The sequence below is a fragment of the Acartia tonsa genome, chromosome 9, assembly GCF_053477335.1.
Source record: "Acartia tonsa isolate MP-2025a chromosome 9, ASM5347733v1, whole genome shotgun sequence".
NCBI lineage: Eukaryota > Metazoa > Arthropoda > Copepoda > Calanoida > Acartiidae > Acartia > Acartia tonsa.
In genome coordinates, this window is record NC_137268.1 from 6584293 (window position 1) to 6602356 (window position 18064).

Consider the following 18064-nt stretch of genomic DNA (forward strand, 5'->3'; position numbering starts at 1 on the left):
TTCTAGACAATTATTATTATGCAATAAATGAGTTATTTGTTTTACTAGTTTGTACTTTGATTTTGTTTAAAGACTAATATTTTTAATTATGCAATGATTAAAATAAGAAAATACTATTATCATTACATAAAAACAGATAACAATAAAACAAATAATATCAAAGTAAATAAAAGTAGTCAATAACACAGTAAATTTATTGAAATTAATAAAAAAAACGAGGATGAAAACATTCTTAATAGTTAATAGGAAAAGAATTATTTATTAATAAATGCCATCTGACATTTAAATCTTATAAAAAATTTGTCCAAACAAAATCAAATTTCTTCAGAAACGTTAGTGACTGAAATACATACAGACATACTCACACTTGGAATTTAAAAGGTTTTATTTGAAATCTTACATGGTATTGATTTGCGCCTGTCACTGGACCAAGGAATTCCCCCCAACTATACTTTTTATGCAGCGTACCTGCCATAGCAGCAGTAGGTTCCATTGTAAACGTCTCCAATATATAAATCTACTAGAAATACGTTATTAAAAGTGCGTAAATTCCTTTAACAAATTAGTTTGGCCTAATTTGAAACAAAGCATATTTCAACAGTTTTAAGTGTTTTTATTTCCTTATTTAAGTAAGTACACAAAAATGCTACATTCACACTTTTTATTCAAATTTTGGCCTCTATTGACGCATTTTAGTCTAGATACAGTGATACAGAAAAAGGTCTTGGATCTGCTATGTTCTAGATTGCCTCATATAAAAATTAATAAGCGCTTTTCCTCAAAGTGCTTGGTCGATCACATAAATCTTTATTTTAGAATAAATTATCAAAGAAGGGGTAGCTTTTTGTTTTATGTTTATTGCTTTAGGTTAGGTTAAGTTACATTGGGTACTGGATTATTTTTAGTCCATTGCCCATTCTAAGGGTTAGATTAAAAAATACCGCGAAATAAGCACTTCTAACAGCGAAGGTACTTTGTAAAAATGATTTATACGCCAGTCTGCAACCTTTTAATATTTACATTATTCTCAAATCTTTTAAATTCCCTTTATTATAAATTGGATATATACACATTTAAAGAAAATAACATGTGATTTTATTTTTGAATTTAAGTAAAGAAAATTTTACATAAAAATCACATTTCTTAATTTTGTTTCTGTATTTTACATAAAAAAAATTAGGGTTTTAAATACTGTAAATTTGTAATAAAAAGGTTTATTATATAGATTTTTTGATTGAAATAAAATATATTTTCACTTACATAGCTTATTAATAGGAATATTTTTAAAACCTATTGATTATGAATTTGTAAATTTTTAGGTATTAGTTTATATATTACTAATTATGATTTATAATTACTTAATCATAAATCATCAAACTAAGAAATTTTCCTCCGACTAACTGCAATGCAATAAAATGTATTTTATGGTATTCAGTGTATGTATGTTTCTGTGTGTTTATACATGAGGATAACGCTAATCGCTGCATGTATTGACATGGTTCTTTAGTGAAGCTTCTCATAGGTCCAGTGAAGGCTTATAGCTATTTTAGGGGAATATACCTCAACCCTTTAAAGAGAAGTCGAATTAATATTTATCTCAAGTAGGAAAAAATAGAAAGAAAAAAAAAGATCAAAATTGACTTTTAAAAGGGAATAGTTGATCCAATTATTTTTAATTGGTTCTGAAATACTTAAAAATAGCTTTTTGTTCACTTTTTTATGAAATAAATTGTATTGTCTGATATTTATCAAGAAAACATATTGTCCCTTTTGTTTGTATATTTCTTTCTGTCAAGGGGAAAAATGATTTTTTTATTGATATATATATATAGCTCATAATTTTAGTGAAATTTAATCTTGCAATTTCTAATTTGAGGGTTTGAAATTTTTTAAAGATTTTCAACTCCCTAGAATATAATTTTGAGATGCCTTTCATTTTTTTTTGTAATTAGAGCTGGAGGCTTCCAATTTGAGGTATTGGGTCTACTTTTGGCAATCTTTAAGTCAGCAGGCTTCCTTTAAATGTTGTTATAATAATTGCTTGTTAGTCTTTAATAAACATGAACTACAAGAAAGTTATACCTGAACAAAACTTTCCCTTTTCACATTTTAAAGGTATTCCAGTCTGTCTATCTGTGCGGCCATGCATATTTGTTAATTTTGTTTGTCTGACTTACAAGGATGTTGCCATCCTTGTTTTTTTAACAATGTATGTTTGAACCTAAATTTGAAAGTTGTGTTTGTGATCATTATAGTTAGTAAAACAATTTTAGAAAATGGACGGCCTGTGTTCAAGGATTAGCAGCATTTAATCAATACAACTCTTTTAGATATTGAATGTCTCATGTATAAATGCACGGCCTGTGTTCAAGGATTATCTTCATGTAATAAATACAACTATTTCAGTTATAGAATGTCTCATGTAGAGAATGGACGGCCTGTGTTCAAGGAAAAGCTGCATATAAGCAATACAGCTATTTCAGATATAGAATGTCTCATGTAGATAATGTACGGCCTGTGTTTAAGGATTAACTGCATGTAACAAATACAACTATTTCAGATATAGAATGTCTCATGTAGAGAATGGACGGCCTGTGTTCAAGGAGGAGGAAGAGGATGAGGAGGAGGAGAGTGAGGACAACTCCCCCCTTAAATTAAGGTAACAATTTTAAGGGGTGCCCCTCAAAATGCCTAGTCATGGGGGGTGGGGGGAGGGGGGGTTTGAGTGTTTTACCCTAGGTTAGGTTATATGGGATAAATTATATTTACACAGGCTTAGGTCACCACAGGAATAAGCCCCGCATGGGTAGAGGTATTTGTTTGTTTGTCCTGCTGTACCTAAGTCATTCTTTTACTTATAGTTTCAGAAATGATTGAAAGAAAATTTTAAAACTATCTGAATGTTTGTATATCTTTCTGAAATTATATCTCAGCTGAATATTCTAATATCAACATTATATAGCAGCCTTTTTTCACTAGAAATTAATATATATCCCTCATCAATAATATAGTTTTTATTTTTTTTTATGTAGATTATTCATTTTAAAAATGCTTAATTTTTCAACAAAATTAATCTTGTTTTAATTGAACTTGTTTAGGAAATTATTTTTCAGGGATGAGTTGAAACATTATGATGAAGACATTGGGGAGGTGTTGGCTCCCGCCCCACCTGATGGAGGCTGGGGTTGGGTTGTCTGCGCCGCCAGCTTTCTGTGTAACATGATCCTGGATGGTATTGCCTACAGTTTTGGTGTTCTACTTGGTCCATTAACAAGGTTAATATATAAAATATATTTCAAGAAGATCATTTTAATTGACAACCAATACGTGAAAAGTGGTTAAGAGTATTTAACAATATGCCAAAAAGTTAAAAATTGGTATGTTTTAAATGTACTTACGGAATTTCTAGTTACGATCATAGAAAAATTTCTAAATAGTACATCATTGTTACAGGAATCATCATCTAAAGTATGATATCATAGGGAAATTCTAACATTCATAAATTAATAAAAAGAGCTAAATGTTTTGAAGGATGGAACTTAATTATAGAAAATCTTCGCTTTTAAAAATTAACCTTTTTCACTTAATTATACATAGATTCTTTTCAAATTATTTCTTTCTTTTATAGAGAATTTGATTCTGACGCAGCCACAGTATCCTGGGTTGGAAGTATTTTATGTGGAGTTTATCTTATGTCAGGTATACTAATCAGGGATCTAAAGGGATAAGACAATTGCAGATAAATTGATGTATTTTCCCAATGGTGATACACAAAATTACCCGTTTTGTAGATTACAATTAGTGGTTGAAACATATGGACACTCAATACCAACTAATAAAAATTCATTAAAAGTCTCTAAAGTTGTCAATAAAAAACGTTTTTAAAAACTTCCGGAAAGTGTGTAATAAACAGCCCAAAGTCCCCTAAAAGAATCTGCTTATTGTTAAGAGGTTATAGGTTCGAATCTCGACCAAACACCGCGGTATTAGCAAAACAAGATCCCATCAAACGAATCTTGTTGATACATAAAACTAATTGGCTAATAATAGCTCAAAATATTAACACAATCACTATTATGCACAGACATGAGTCTGTAGAGTGACATTTACTTTTCAACCTAATAATAAAGTAAATCATTGACAAAATTGTTTAGAATTTTTAAAAATATAAAATTAATATATTTACTTCAACTTAAAAAAAGGAATTATTTGAATTTAATAAAATGTAATGTTTACTCATACAAATCACAATAATAAGAAAAAAAATAATTATAGAAAATTGTATGAGACACCTTGTAAACAAAGTTATAACTTGTTTAATGCAATATCCATGATTTGTTTCTTTTATTGTCGACAGTCTTTTGTGGGACTATTTTTTTAATTTCAGAACTTAAGAAACAGATATATTAACAGACAAAGGTCTAACAAATATATAGATTCAAACTTGTCTAGCTGTGTGTATAGGAAAGGATATCACTAACCACTGAAATTTTCCCCTTTTCAGTGAAGCCTTTTATAGGTCCAGGGAACATTCATAACTATTTTTGTGGGAGTGCACCTCCCAAGATATATAAACCATAGTTTTTTTTTCACTTTGAAAATAAAGTTTAAAGTGGAGGGTCGGCTACCCCTCCCCTCACCCTCTCCTTCCATTCAGTGCCTCTTAAGGGCTCTAGATATTTTGGTTAAGAATTTGTAAAAAAAAAACAATATTAATAGAAAGTCAATAGTGATAATTCTAAAACAAATTTAGAACTCTTAATTTAATTTGAAAATCTTCTTACAAATGCTCTTAACATTAAATTTTTTTTTATTTTTATAGAATTTAATAAAAATAAGTTCTAAAGAAAAAGATGAAAAGAAAAAAAAGATTTACATTTGCACAAAAGAACAAAAAAAGGATGTTTATTGCTTATAAGTAGCGCAGCAAAGATATATAAAATAGAAAGGTTTTTTTTCTGTAGCTTAGGATTTCGATAACTTCTGAATCGATTAAGTTCACCAGTTTAGGGATGCGCCATATATGTCCTGGGATGGTTTGAGGCTATTTAATCTATGGATGGTTTTATGTTATATTTCTGCAGCTACTTGTATAAAAATATAAGGACACGTAGCGAATATGCTCGTTGTCCGTTAGGTGATAAGTTCGAATCACGGTCGAAAACCGCGTCATAACTAAAGACGTTAGGGATTGGTTCCCACTGATACTATGTCAGATGTGTGACTTGATAAAGGAATTGACATGGCCATCCAAATTTAGGACTTCCAGTCAAAGGTCGTGCAATCAAAAGATTACTTGCCTTAAGGACAGTATTATCATGTACTTTATGAGCAAGATTTAGTTAAAAAATACACTAAAATAAGATCTCGTGGTGTATCGAGTTATATACAGGTTATACTGTGCTTCTATCAAATAGACATTGAACATTCCCGCTACAAAAGATTATAACTTTTGCTAAACATGAAAAGAAAAAGTACAGCTTTATGATTACGTGAATATAATTCTAACAAGGATGATGATTTTTAGTAGCACAGCAATAATATTATAGATTATAAAAGAAAAGTGAACTAGACTACAGAAGAAAACTTCAATTCACTAATTGTTATGCTTAATTGGTTTTTAATATTAAAACTGTAAAACAGTATTCTCAAATATCATTTATTGGCAACCTTAAAGACAAAGCATATCCTATTATATAAAGTAGTAAGGTTTTTCTGTCTGTAGCGAAGGATCTTGCTAACTGCTGAACTGATATGGTTCTCCTTTACAGTGAAGCTTCTTATAGGTCCTGAGAAGGTTTATATCTATTTTGGGGGGAGGGTACTACAACCCTACCAAGATAAATCGTCCCTCTGAAAAATATTCCCTCCCCCCCAAAAAAATTAAATTTTTTAAAAATCTAAAATAAAATATTGGTTTTGGGATTAAAATCCCCCCTCCTCAAGTGCTCCTAGAGGCCTCTAGGGGCGTAGCCGCTGGTATATTAAAAAGGATATCCTAGTTGTCCTATGGAATCAAAAATCATGTAAATAGGATTATTATCATAAAAAAATGTTGTCGAAAAAGTAAAAGATCACCAAGTTTTTAATGGACGTGTGGATTTTCTGGTAACTATTATAAAGTTGGTAACGTTCCTAACTGCTACAGGAATTATCATCCAAAGTTTGAAATCGATGGGACATTTCACAAGATACAAAATTAACAAAAAGAGCCAACTATGCTGTATGGACGGACGTACAGATCCTAATTATAGAAAAACTTAGCTTGCAGAGAGTACCTTTGCTACTAAAAGTAGCGAAATTTAAAAGAAAATATGCTGAAAAAATGATTTTTTTTTCAGGTCCTATTGTTGGAGGACTGGTGAACAAATATGGTTGTAGACTTGTGTGTATGACAGGTAACTTTGCATCTCATATATCCTTGTTGATGGTAGCGCAGCTTTTCTATAAAACTAGGATACATCCGTCCATACGTCTGTACGTTAACTTGTGTGTATACCTGCCAGGTAGCAAAATCGATAAATAATTACTTAGATGTTGCACAATGTACTCTAATTAAGTAATAATCTCAGCTTGCTAAATAACGATATCCCCCATTCACCACGTTAACCCATTGACCCCCCCCCCCCCCCTCCTACTGGATGAATGAACCTACCAACAAATGAGGATCATATTATCTACCTAAATAGACAACAAATTTTTTAAAATATATCTACGTATTCTATATCTATTGGTAGCCTGGGTTAATTTTATTTTTGTTTTGTTGGATAACCTCAAAAAAACAATTACATACACCCTGATGTAATCAAACGATATACGTGCAACCAAGGGTTGGTTGCACGTACCTTATCTGGAGGTACTTACAGCTAAGATGTATTACGTAACGTACATAAATATAGCAGTAGTAGGAACTATTTTAGCGTCTTAATTTAAACGCGATAATACCGAGGTTCCATCCAATTCCTCTTACGTTGCGTCGGCAGTTTTTTAGATAAAAACATAATATATATTAATGATATATTTTTCTATTTTGTAATTAATGTCTATATTTGTGTCAATATTAAGATAGACAAATAAACAAATATAATATAAAAGTACTATCTTCTATTTATAAATAAAAATTAGCAGCACGTTTTTTAGAGGCAAAGATTCTTTTTAACTCACACAAATTAATTTCTGTTATAATATACATTAAAAAAAACCTGTAATTGATAAAATTAACCCTTACAGCTCGGGCCCCAATTCCCACCTTAATAGATCGGGGGGGGGGGGGGGGGGGGGCTCCAAGAGCCCCCCCCCTCTATCTCGGCTCCTGTTACAGATAAAGACGTAAAATTTTTTTCTGGTGGTTCATGTGTATTTTTAGAGAAAATTACTTTTTCTAGTCATAGCAGCCAGGCCGCTCCTTAGCCGCTTTTTAGCGGCCAGCCGCTAAATTTTAAAACAGCTGTAGAGCGGCCAATTTTGCAGCTAGGATGACCAAATTTTAGGACGAACTTTTATTTTTCATAACAAAAAAATTACTTTTTCTGATCATCGCCAAAAAATGGCAAATAATGGAAACCGCCATTTTCGGCGGTTACGGCGGTAAAACGGCGGTTGGCGGCGCCGATTAATATTTTTATCTGTTTGATGTTGCTCAAGGATTTACCAAAAAAATTTATAGGACTCTAGCTGTAATAGAAGCCACGATATTCATGATATATGTCTGTAGTAAAAGCCGGACAAAAATCGGTCATAAAGTCGGTCAGGGAGCGGTCAAACGGTCATAACACATTTTTTCTCAGAAGGTCATTGATATCTAAGTATTCACCAAAAAAATTTTAGGTTTCTCCTTATACACAAAAGTCATAATGTAGAAATTAAGATTTTTTTAGAATTTTTTTCTAATTTTGGTGTTACCCAACCGACTTTGACCGGACACCACGACCGGCTCTTGGAGCCCCCCCCCCCCCCGATCTGTAAGGGTTAAGATAATTATATTGTATTACTATCATTTTAAAAATTTAATCATTTTTTTTTTTTAATTTCTAAAACAAGAATAAAGACACCAATAAGACACAAAAACTTGGATGGACAAGTGCAGGAATAGGTATAACCAACAAGCAAAATAAATCTAATAATATTTGGGGGGCAAATGGATAGGTCGTCAATTTTACGATGTGTTGCCCCCCAACGACAGCTGAAAAACACGTATAGGTTTCGTGATTTTTTACGAATTAATTTAGTTATTGGTAGAAGCTGGGACAAATGATCCAAGCGAATTCAGAAGAAAAAAAACTAAGATAACAACATCCATAAGTAGCGAATCTTAAAAATTATGGATGGACAGACATCCAGTAAAAATGGTCAGCATTGTCATTAAAAAAATAAGATAAAATAAATGAAGAAACCTTCAAAATTTTATAGGAATCGATCTAGCACCCCAGACACGTTTCCTCATAGCATTACGGACTTACGGACGGAATGACTGACGATGGACAAAGTGAATTATAGAGTAGCTTCGCTGCTAAAATAGGTAGAGAAAGAAGGATTTGTCATATAATAGAAAAGCACAAAGCTTTTATAAAAAGATTACGTCTTTTATATGATCGACAGACCAAAGTTTAAACTATGTCATATCCTGTATGCAATTTAACCAAAAATTCCGCATTCTATCTTGAACAGTAGTTAAGAAAATCTCATTTCCCCTAAAGCATCACGGACGGGACCGACAGACAAAGTAAATTATTAAGTTTTATCTTGAAGATTGTAACTCGACCAAAGGATAATTAACTGGAAATATTTTCTTTAGCTTATTTCTTATCCTTTATCCAAAATATTTTTTGGGAGATTCTGTTTTAATTTTGATTTTAACCCTTTACAGTCGGGCCCCTTGCCGCACCTTAATCAGTCGGGGGGGGGGGGGCGTTCAACGCCCCCCCTTATTATCTCAGTTCCTATTAGAGCTAGAGGGCTAATTTTTTTTGCAAGTCCCCTGTTTGATAATGAATTTCCGACCTTTTATAAGTCTAAGTCAATTTTCGCTTCCTTCACCCTTTTATTTAACAACCTTTGTTTTTAGGTCCTTTTTTACTTAAAAATTTCAAACGGCTGTAATTTTCTTATTTTTGAAGCTAGAAGAAACATTTTTTTCCAGAAAATGTTTATCTTTATGTAAATTTTACATTAGAAATATCAAAATATAAATTTCAGCGGCCGCAGCTGTACTTGGCAGCTGCCAGCCGCCGCAGTCGGCGGTCGGCGGGAAAACGGCGGCGGATCTTCATGAAATTTTAATACGTTATGTAGACATGTAAGAAAAGCTTAAGTTTAAAATTTGAAGTCTCTAAGTCAAAAATTGCCGCCACAGGAGCCTTTTAAAGATTTCTGGAGACCTGGAGGATCAGGACCTGCAGGATCATACATGGAACCTGAAAGTGACTTGAACACCTGTATTTCATATAAGGATGTACTACTAGAGGATTTTTTAGTATTTTGGTATGATAAAATGCTTTGTTTTAGTCAAAAAATTAGTTTTGCTCTTTACCTGGATGACCCTGCCAGGTTTGCTGGCATTCTGTGCCCGCCAGGATGGAGATATTCAAAAAATTCCAACTCTCAGTTATGTGTCATACCCATACTTAAAAAGTCAAGCAGTTTGGGCTCTTCATCTTTCACACACAGAAAATGAGATTGAAAAAACCGGATGGGGGGGCGTTCAACGCCCCCCCCCCCCCGACCGTTAAGGGTTAATTAAAAAATTAAATAAATAAAATTTCCTAAAAAACATTTATCATCATTATTAAGTTAAGCAAAAAGTGCAAAGAACTGCCAAAACATCAGAAAACATGAACAATTATGTTCAAAAGTAGCGCAACAACAACTCACAAATTGGCAAATAACAATCAAATATGTAAAGCAAAGATGATAACACCCATCAGAAGGAAGGACAAACGCAACATAACTCTTGTAGAGTGTCAAAATTTTCGAATCAACGAACTAAAATTTAAGTATTACAGACAAACAGACAGGCTATAACACATGTTGTTTATACGGTAGCTACGCTATTAAAACATAGTAACACAAATCTTTGATTTAAAATTTCATTTAAATGCAACATAATTATAACAAAATAGATTACAAAGATGCAATAGTCCGAGACTGTACTCAAGTTTGAAAGTACACCAAATTTCTACTTTAATTGAGTCAATATCTTTTAGATACTTTTTTTTTTAACAAAGCCGTATAGTTTTCATTAATTTTTTATGATTTCTCGTATTTGTATGACCTTTAGGACCCCCAAAACAATGATCTCAAAAATGATTATTTGTTTGTGTGTGTTTGTCTTATAGCTTCCTTTGTCATGTCTTAAATGATTTTATCAAATTTCCATTTTTTCAGCTATTATAAGATAATCTTCTTTCCTTTCATGCAATACTTGAATGTCTAATTGCCAAATAAATAGGATGTGATTTTGTCTGTCTATAAGAAATGTTGCGCATTTTTTAACGGATTTTTAAATGTAAAATGTTTTTTTTGTACATTCAGAAATTCAAGCAAAAACCCAACAATATTTGCTGTACAAAAATGGATCTAGAATCAGCCTATCATCAAAAAAATGACACATTTAAATAAAATAATTAAAACATGTTTTACAACTGACACAAATTAAAATAGGGAGGGAGAGGACATTGGAAGGTTAATTAACTCACCAACATGATTTTCATAAAATTTTATAACTATTGTAGGCAGAATTTCATATGAAAAATTTTGAAAAGATAATTTTATCTTCCATTAAGCATCCTTGACGACATTGTTATCAATTTGATTTATTTAATATGATCTTTGAGACAAGAATTTTATTTTTTTTTCATTAGAAATAATTAGTTTTATTGTTCACCAGCGGCTAAGCCTCTAGAGGCCTCTAGTAACTCTTGAGGCGGTGGAGAGGGTTGAATTCAAACCCCATATTTTTATTTTAGTTTAAAAAAGAAAAAAAGTTTACGTGGGATTTTTTTTTCGGGAGAGCCGGGGAGGGGGTTGGCATCTATCTGTATCCGATAGCTAGATATATTATCTATTAATGTATTTAAAAAGGAACCAGCACATCTATTTGGCTGTATATCTATTTATATCACACATAAATCTATTTAGGTAGTTTGATAGCCAGCATATCCATCGGGCTGTCCATCTTTTCTCCCAATGTTCCTGTTCTTATGTTGCTCTATGGTTGTATTGGCGGGTTTGGTTTAGGTAAGCTTTTTATTAGTCACTTTAAAGAAAAAAAACCCAGAACTTTCAAATAAAGTGCTTTATTTTGGAATTAAATCCTTATAATAAAGTCACAGGATGTCTGTTTGTTTGTCTGTCTGTCTGTACCGGAGATTCTCGCAAACTGCTGAACCGATCGGATTCTCCTTAACAGGGTAGCTTCTCATATGTCCCGGGAATGTTAATAACTATTTTTGGGAAGGTACCGCCACCCTCCCAAGAGCAATCACAAAAAAATAAAAATGATATTATAATTTTTACTTGAACGCAACAGAGACAATTTTTTTCTTCTAAAATAGATATTTGACATAAAACAAAACAAAACATTTAAAGTGCCACTAGTGGCCTCTAGGGAAGTAGCCGTTAGTTAGAAAAAAAATGAAAAGTATATGTGAAAGTCTGGTAAGCCGAGCGTTCTCGGCCCACGGGGTAACGAGTTCGGATTCAACGAGCCCTAGCCTTTAAGTATTCTACCAAACAAACAAGCAGGATTCAATCATACAGAAATTATATATTTAAACTGAATAATATTTACAAGTTATGTTCACTATATATATACAACAAAATATGACAATGGTTAGGTTTGAAGGGGGTGTGGGGCGCTAGGGCTTAGCGCCCGACGGTAGACAGGCTGTGGGGGCAGCGGTGGTAAAAGGGGAGGCAACGCCTCCCGATTATATAAGCGCGTGAGGGACTCGTGATAGTTGCATGTTTGAGTCCCCTCCCCACATTTAGGCAGGCTAGTTTGACCGCTGGGTGCGGGGTCAACAGCGGTCATGAGATGGATGGTGATATAATAGGATTAGTGCGGGGGGTTTGTTATCATAAGTCACAGCGAAGCAACTCTGTAAACGGCCTGTCCGTCTGGGTGTCGTATTACCACAACCTCCCCTTCAAGGGTTGCGTGGCTCCTGAGCCACCAGGCCTTGAACCTGGGGATACGACAGCCTATGCCTGCGCCGGACAGGCAGTTCTTGGGGCACAGCTCGATGGAGGACAGCTCGGGCTACACAGGCTCCCTGGGACACTCGTTGCTCGGTCTGACTGTGGTTGGTGATCAGCATTGTCAGCTCCTGGTTGGCTTCTAGGCGTGGGTTGGCGACGGCCAAGCCTCGCCGCTGGAAATTTTGCCTCGTCTGCAGGATCAGTTCTGTCGCGGCTGGTAGCTGGACACGGAGGCCTAGGCAGACTCTGGTGGTTCCTAGGGGTGGAATGGTGATGGCAAAGGGTGCATAGAACTCCATGGGGGCGCCTGCTTGATTCAGGTTGCTTGGTCTCCTAGCTCCTACCCGGATGGGGATGGCTGTCATCAGCAGGGGGCACATGGCTTCTTCTTCTTCTTCTGGGGCGGCCTCTTCCATCGCAGTGGCTGGCTCTTCTCCTACAGGCTCGCTGCTGGCTGGCAGGTTCTCCATGTCCGCGTCAGGGTTCCAGATGGCATCTCTGAGTGGCTCTGGAGCGGGCGGCGGCGGCGGTGGTTCGTTGGGCTGCTCCTGCAGGTTCTCCTCCACTGGGTCACGATCTTGGCCGCTAGGCTGTGGGGCGGCTGCGGCTGGCTGGTGCACTGGGAGCTCTCCTGGGTTGCTAGCTGCGGGCGCCGCCGCTCCAACTGGCAGCTCGGTGGCATCCTCGTCGCCGTCCATGTCAACTTGGATGTCTTCTGGGATCTGGTGGGCAGTCACATCTCCAGTGTATTTGCGCAGTCGGCCTACATGCGCGGTAACTTCTGAGATCCTGGCTACGGGAGAGGCAGGTTTAATGACATAATGGACTTCTGTAGCTTTCCTCACTACTTTCCAGGGGCCAGTCCATCTCTTGGTAATCTTGGCTGCCTTCCCTGGCACCAGGCGGGGGGCCAGGTACCAGACCAAGTCTCCAACCTCATACTTGGCCGTGCCTTCGTAAGCTGCCGCGCTCCTCCTGATGGCTCCCTCCTCCTTCTGCTGGATGGCATCATACACTGCATAGTAGCGCTGCAAGAGAGCTTGGACGTTGGCTGGAACTGAAGCATATTCGGTCTCTGGCAGCCGTAGCACCATGTCCACCGGAAGTTTGGCCTCTCTCCCAAAGAAGGCCAGGAACGGGGTCACGCCAGTGGATCTGCAGGCCTTGGTGTTGTAGGCAAAGGCGATGGCAGGCAGGTGTGGCTCCCAGTTGTTATCGTCTCTGTCTAGGAACAGGCGCATGCCTGTGTTGAGCGTCCTATGAAACCTCTCCACTCGGTTGGACTGCGGGTTGTAGGGTGGTGGATGTGTCAGGCCAATCTCAAGCCTGGAGGCCAGTTCCTGGAATACCTGGCCGGTAAATTCCATTCCATTGTCGGAATGGATCTTCAGGGGGCATCCGAACGTGGCCAGGTGGCGGTGCAACAGGGCTTCAGCCACCGTGAGGGTGCGCTTGTTGGGGATGGCGTAGAGGCTGACAAACCGGCTGAATCCATCTTGGCAGGTGAGGATGTAGCGGTTCCCAGCTGGGGTCTCTGGCAGTGGCCCCACCAGGTCGATGAATAGGACTTGCTGTGGATACCCCTGGCGGGAGGGCACGTGGATCCCCTGCTTCAGCCTCTCCTTGGTAACTTTCTGGACACACTCAGGGCAGGTTTGTACCATCAGGCGGACGTCACGGGCCAGGTTGAGCCACCAGAAGTGCATGGCAACGCGGGCGATAGTTGCGTCCATCCCAAAGTGCCCAGCCATGGGGGTCCCATGGGCTAGAAAGAACGCGTCCTGCTGGAGGGCCGAAGGCAGCAGGTATCTTGTCCTCTCTCCTGTCAGAGTCTGGTCAGTGGTGGTGAGGCAGCCGTGCTCGTCAAGCCCCAGGGCTGGGAAGCGGCTGGCGTACTGCTGCTCGTCTCGTTCCTTGCCACGCAGCTCAGCCTTGGTTGGGGCTTTGCCATCAGCCACCCATTGGCGGACACGGAGCAGGAGGGGGTCCTGTGTCTGGGCCTCCAATACTCTGGCTGAATCCAGTCGGGCGGCAGGAGGCCGGCTAGCTGCGGCCTCCCCTAGCTGGCAAAGGTTGTGGATATACTCAGCCTGCTCTGCTAATTCTTCGGCGCTAGCCGTTGGCATGTTGTCATCTTCCCGGCGGCTGAGGGCGTCGGCGTTGGTATTCTGGGTGCCAGGCCTGTGGCAGACGGTAAAGTCTAAGGCCGCTAGCTCCTCCTGCCAGCGGGCCACCATCCCTGTGGATGTGTTCAGTGATTTCATCTGTAGCAAGGCAGAGGAATCAGTGTTGATCTAGAAGCTGCGGTAGGACAAGATGCCGTGGAATTTTCGGATCCCATACATGATGGCGGCCATCTCTCCCTTCCAGGACGGGTAGCGCGTCTCAGGGTCGGTTGTCTTGCGCCCCACGGCGGCAATCAGCCTCTCCTTGCCCTCCTGGCATTGACTCAGTATGGCAGAGATGGCGCGGCTGCTGAAATCTGTGGTGAGCTGGAACACCGCTGGCAAATCAAACCTGGGCGGCGCTCGGATGGGGGCCTTGCGGAACTTGTCCTTGAGTTGCAGCAGCTGGGCTTCCATCTCAGGCGTCCAGGTTAGGGCCTTGGCCGTCTTCTGCCGATTCATCTCGTAGGTGAGGTCTGCATACTCTGGGATGAACAGGCGGTAGTATCCAAAGAACCCCAGCAACGCCAGCAAATCCTTGGGGGTGCTAGGGGCTGGCCAGTCCAAGATACGGTCAATATAGTCCTCTTGCATGGCTATCCCCTCACGGCTGAGGGTGTGGCCCAGGTAATCCACCTTGGATCGGAACAACTTGGTCTTGGCTGGCTTGAGGCGGATCCCTCCCCTACGGTGGGCTTCCAAGACCTCTCGGAGCCTGGCCAGGTGGGCCCAGGTATCCTGGTGGAAGGTCAGGACGTCATCAAGGTATGACTGGAGGTTGGCTGTGCCTAGTGGGTTTAGGACCCCTGCAATAAACCTGGAATAGACAGACTGTGCCGTAGCCAGGCCAAAGGGCATCCTTTTCCATTGATACAAGCCCCTGGGGGTGGTGAAGGCGGTGCAGGGCCGGCTGTCCTCGGACACACGGATGGTGTAGTATGCGGCCACCGCGTCTAGAGCACTGTAGACACGGTGCCCGCCAGCTCGTTCCACCAACTGCTGGATCCTAGGCAGGGGGTAGCTGTCCAGCTCCAGACACTTGTTGAGGGCTCTGTAGTCAACGGCCCAGCGGGTGCTCCCGTCCTTCTTCTTGATGGGCACCAGGGGGCTGCTCCAGGCGGAGTCTGACGGCTCTATAACTCCCTCCTGTAGCCAGGTGTCCAGTTGTTTCTCCAGCTCAGCCTCTTGCCGCGGGTTCAGATCCCTAAATCTCTGGCGGATCGGCTGGGTCCCTGGCTTGAGGCGCAGCTGCAACTCAACCACATCTGTGCAGCCGGGGGTAGAATTGGAGAAGACGTCCCTGTACTCTGACAACATAGTCCAGACCTCCTTCTTGAGCAAGGGGTCCTTGCGTAGGAACTCATTGTCTTCCATCTCCAGGGCCTCCCACAACTCCTGCATGTCTATAGGCTCAGCAGGTTCTTGGAACGAGTGGAGACGCGGGGGAGGCGTATCAGAGACCTCTAAAATGTCAGGTTTGACCAGCTCCCCTGCCACTGGGAGGCCAGCATCCAGCAAGAGGGGCACCTCCCCCTCATTGACCACCAGTACTCTAAACACAGTGGCAGAGCCAGGCCTGTGGGCATACAGGCCCTCTGGAATAACAAGATCCTCCCCAAACCTCTGTTCTGGGGCAGCTAGTTGAATGGCATCCTTGGTGCGATGGCCTACTAGCTCAACAGGGACCGCCATAACCCCGCGGCCAGGCAGGACCACCCGCTTGGCTGTGCGGAGCTGGGGTGGCTGGCCATCAGTTGGAGTGACAGCGCTTAGCCTATACGTGGCTGGTGCGGGGTCAGCTTTGGCTCCGGGGCCCACCGGCCGCGACTTGACGGGCTCGGCTTCTGGAGGGGCTGACGTGTCGGAGCCAGGTGTGGCTCCGGGGGCGTCCGGCCACGATTTGACGGGCTCGGCGCTGGGAGAGGCCAAAGTGCTGGGTCCAGCTTTGGCTCCGTGGGCGTCCGGCCGCGACTTGACGGGCACGGCGCCGGGAGAGGCTGGGGCCTGAGAGTTCAGTGTGGCTCCGGGTACATCAGACCGCGACTTGACGGGTCTGGACTCGGGCTTGGCTGGTGGACTGGCTGGAGGTCCCAGGTAGAGGGGGCCAGGTGGACACGGCTGGCCGTTGATAAAGGTGTCGGCGGAGAAGATTGGTTCTGGAGGGCTGGCAATCTCAGGAAACGTTGTTGGCAGGCTCTCCCTTGGCACCTTGGGCACTGGGGGCAACCCCATGGCTAGCAGGTTAGCTCCCTTGTGTGCGTTGAGCTCAGCGTCCACCCAGTGTGTGCCTTTCTCAACCACACGCGGCTGCTCAGGCAGGGGGCCTGGCAGAGGCCCCTCATAGCTTAGCTCTCTCTCGGCTGTCTCCCGGTCAATGGGGACGCCACGGAGTGGGATAAACTCCCCACGCACCCACAAGCAAGGTGGTTGCATGTCGAAACAGAGCCTAGTTCCGAACTCCTTGAGAAAATACCCTCCTAGGTTCAGAGGGTGTGAGAGATTCCGGACCACAGTCACGTGGTATAGATGGAGTATAAGAGTGTGTGAGACTGCCATATATAACTCTTTTAATTTTCCGATTACCTGGAGGGGCTGGCCTTCCTCATTAGCAGTCAGGATCTGGGTGTTGTCCGGAATCAACATGCGTTGCACTCCCATTGCGTGCATGAGGTGCTCAGAAATTACAGCAGACCCTGGTACACGGTTGCCAGAATCAATCATGGCATCAACCTGTACATGCTGGGCAGGGTCAGGAGTAGGAAACCTCACCCTGACATGGCAGGGGAAGTGGAGGTCCTGCCCTTGAGACAAGGGGGCCTCTCGTTCGGCTTGGGTTGGCAGAAACTTTGGTGGTGGCCGCACCGCAGCTATGGTGGTATCGCTTACCATGGTGGCTTAGACTGTAGCTTCGAATCACTAGAGCTTATTAATTATCACTTGGTCAACAATTTTATATTTATTTTTTATCACTTGGTTGACATTTATACACACTTATGTGTTGTTATCACTAGGAGCTCTAGGTGTGATTCTGGAAGCACTGGCAGCAGGGAATGTCCGTCCTGCAAGGTTCAGAGGGGTGACGGCGGTAGGGAATGACCCGTCCTACAGCGCCGCTGGTTCGAATCCCGAAAATGGCGGCAGGGAATGGCCCGTCCTGCAGCGCCTCGGGTTCGAATCCTGGGAGGCAGCGGCAGGGAATGTCCCGTCCTGCCGTGCCTGTGGCTCAAAATCTGCTATCCGTCGCAGTGGTAGGGCTTACTTGTGTGCTGAAGCTTCGCAGCCACACATTGCCTTCTTAGGGAGACCAGCACCCAGCTGTCTGTCTCGTAGGTTTGGCCTGGGTGTCCTGGGGCTTGTCCCAGCTACACTTGCCAATTTAGACTCAGTTCTGTAGCCGTCTGAGCTAAATTATCCGATTGCCGTGGCTGCGCACCTAGCGCTACTCCTACACGACACGGAAAAAGCGTCTTAACTGGCGCTTTTAGCAGGCTAAATCTGCTTGCCGTAGGCCAGAGGCCCACATATTGCGTTCAAAATGATGGAAATTCGACCTAAAAAGGCCGTCTCACGGGTCAGTTGGCGGCTGATTGTCCCCTTACTTGCCAAAGGGTCCAATCAGAGGTAGAATAGGCTAGTTTCTGTAAGGCTCGATTGAAACACGCTGACACCAAGTTCTGGTAAGCCGAGCGTTCTCGGCCCAC

The 18064-nt window shown here is 41.2% G+C and overlaps 2 protein-coding genes across 7 annotated transcripts in view; one reads left to right on the forward strand and one right to left on the reverse strand.

Annotated features, from left to right (window-relative positions):
- LOC145328087 (uncharacterized) overlaps positions 1-18064 on the reverse strand; it is a 633740-nt gene that overhangs the window by 591162 nt on the left and 24514 nt on the right. The window lies entirely within an intron of this gene.
- LOC145328090 (monocarboxylate transporter 14-like) overlaps positions 2558-18064 on the forward strand; it is a 38372-nt gene continuing 22865 nt past the window's right edge. For all 5 annotated transcript variants that reach the window (XM_080171656.1, XM_080171653.1, XM_080171655.1 and 2 more), the window contains exons 1-5: positions 2558-2659; positions 3114-3275; positions 3629-3699; positions 6342-6398; positions 11137-11235. In XM_080171656.1, coding sequence (XP_080027782.1) covers positions 2568-2659; positions 3114-3275; positions 3629-3699; positions 6342-6398; positions 11137-11235 — 481 coding nt within the window. In that variant the 5' untranslated portion in view covers positions 2558-2567. The remainder of the gene's footprint in view (positions 2660-3113; positions 3276-3628; positions 3700-6341; positions 6399-11136; positions 11236-18064) is intronic.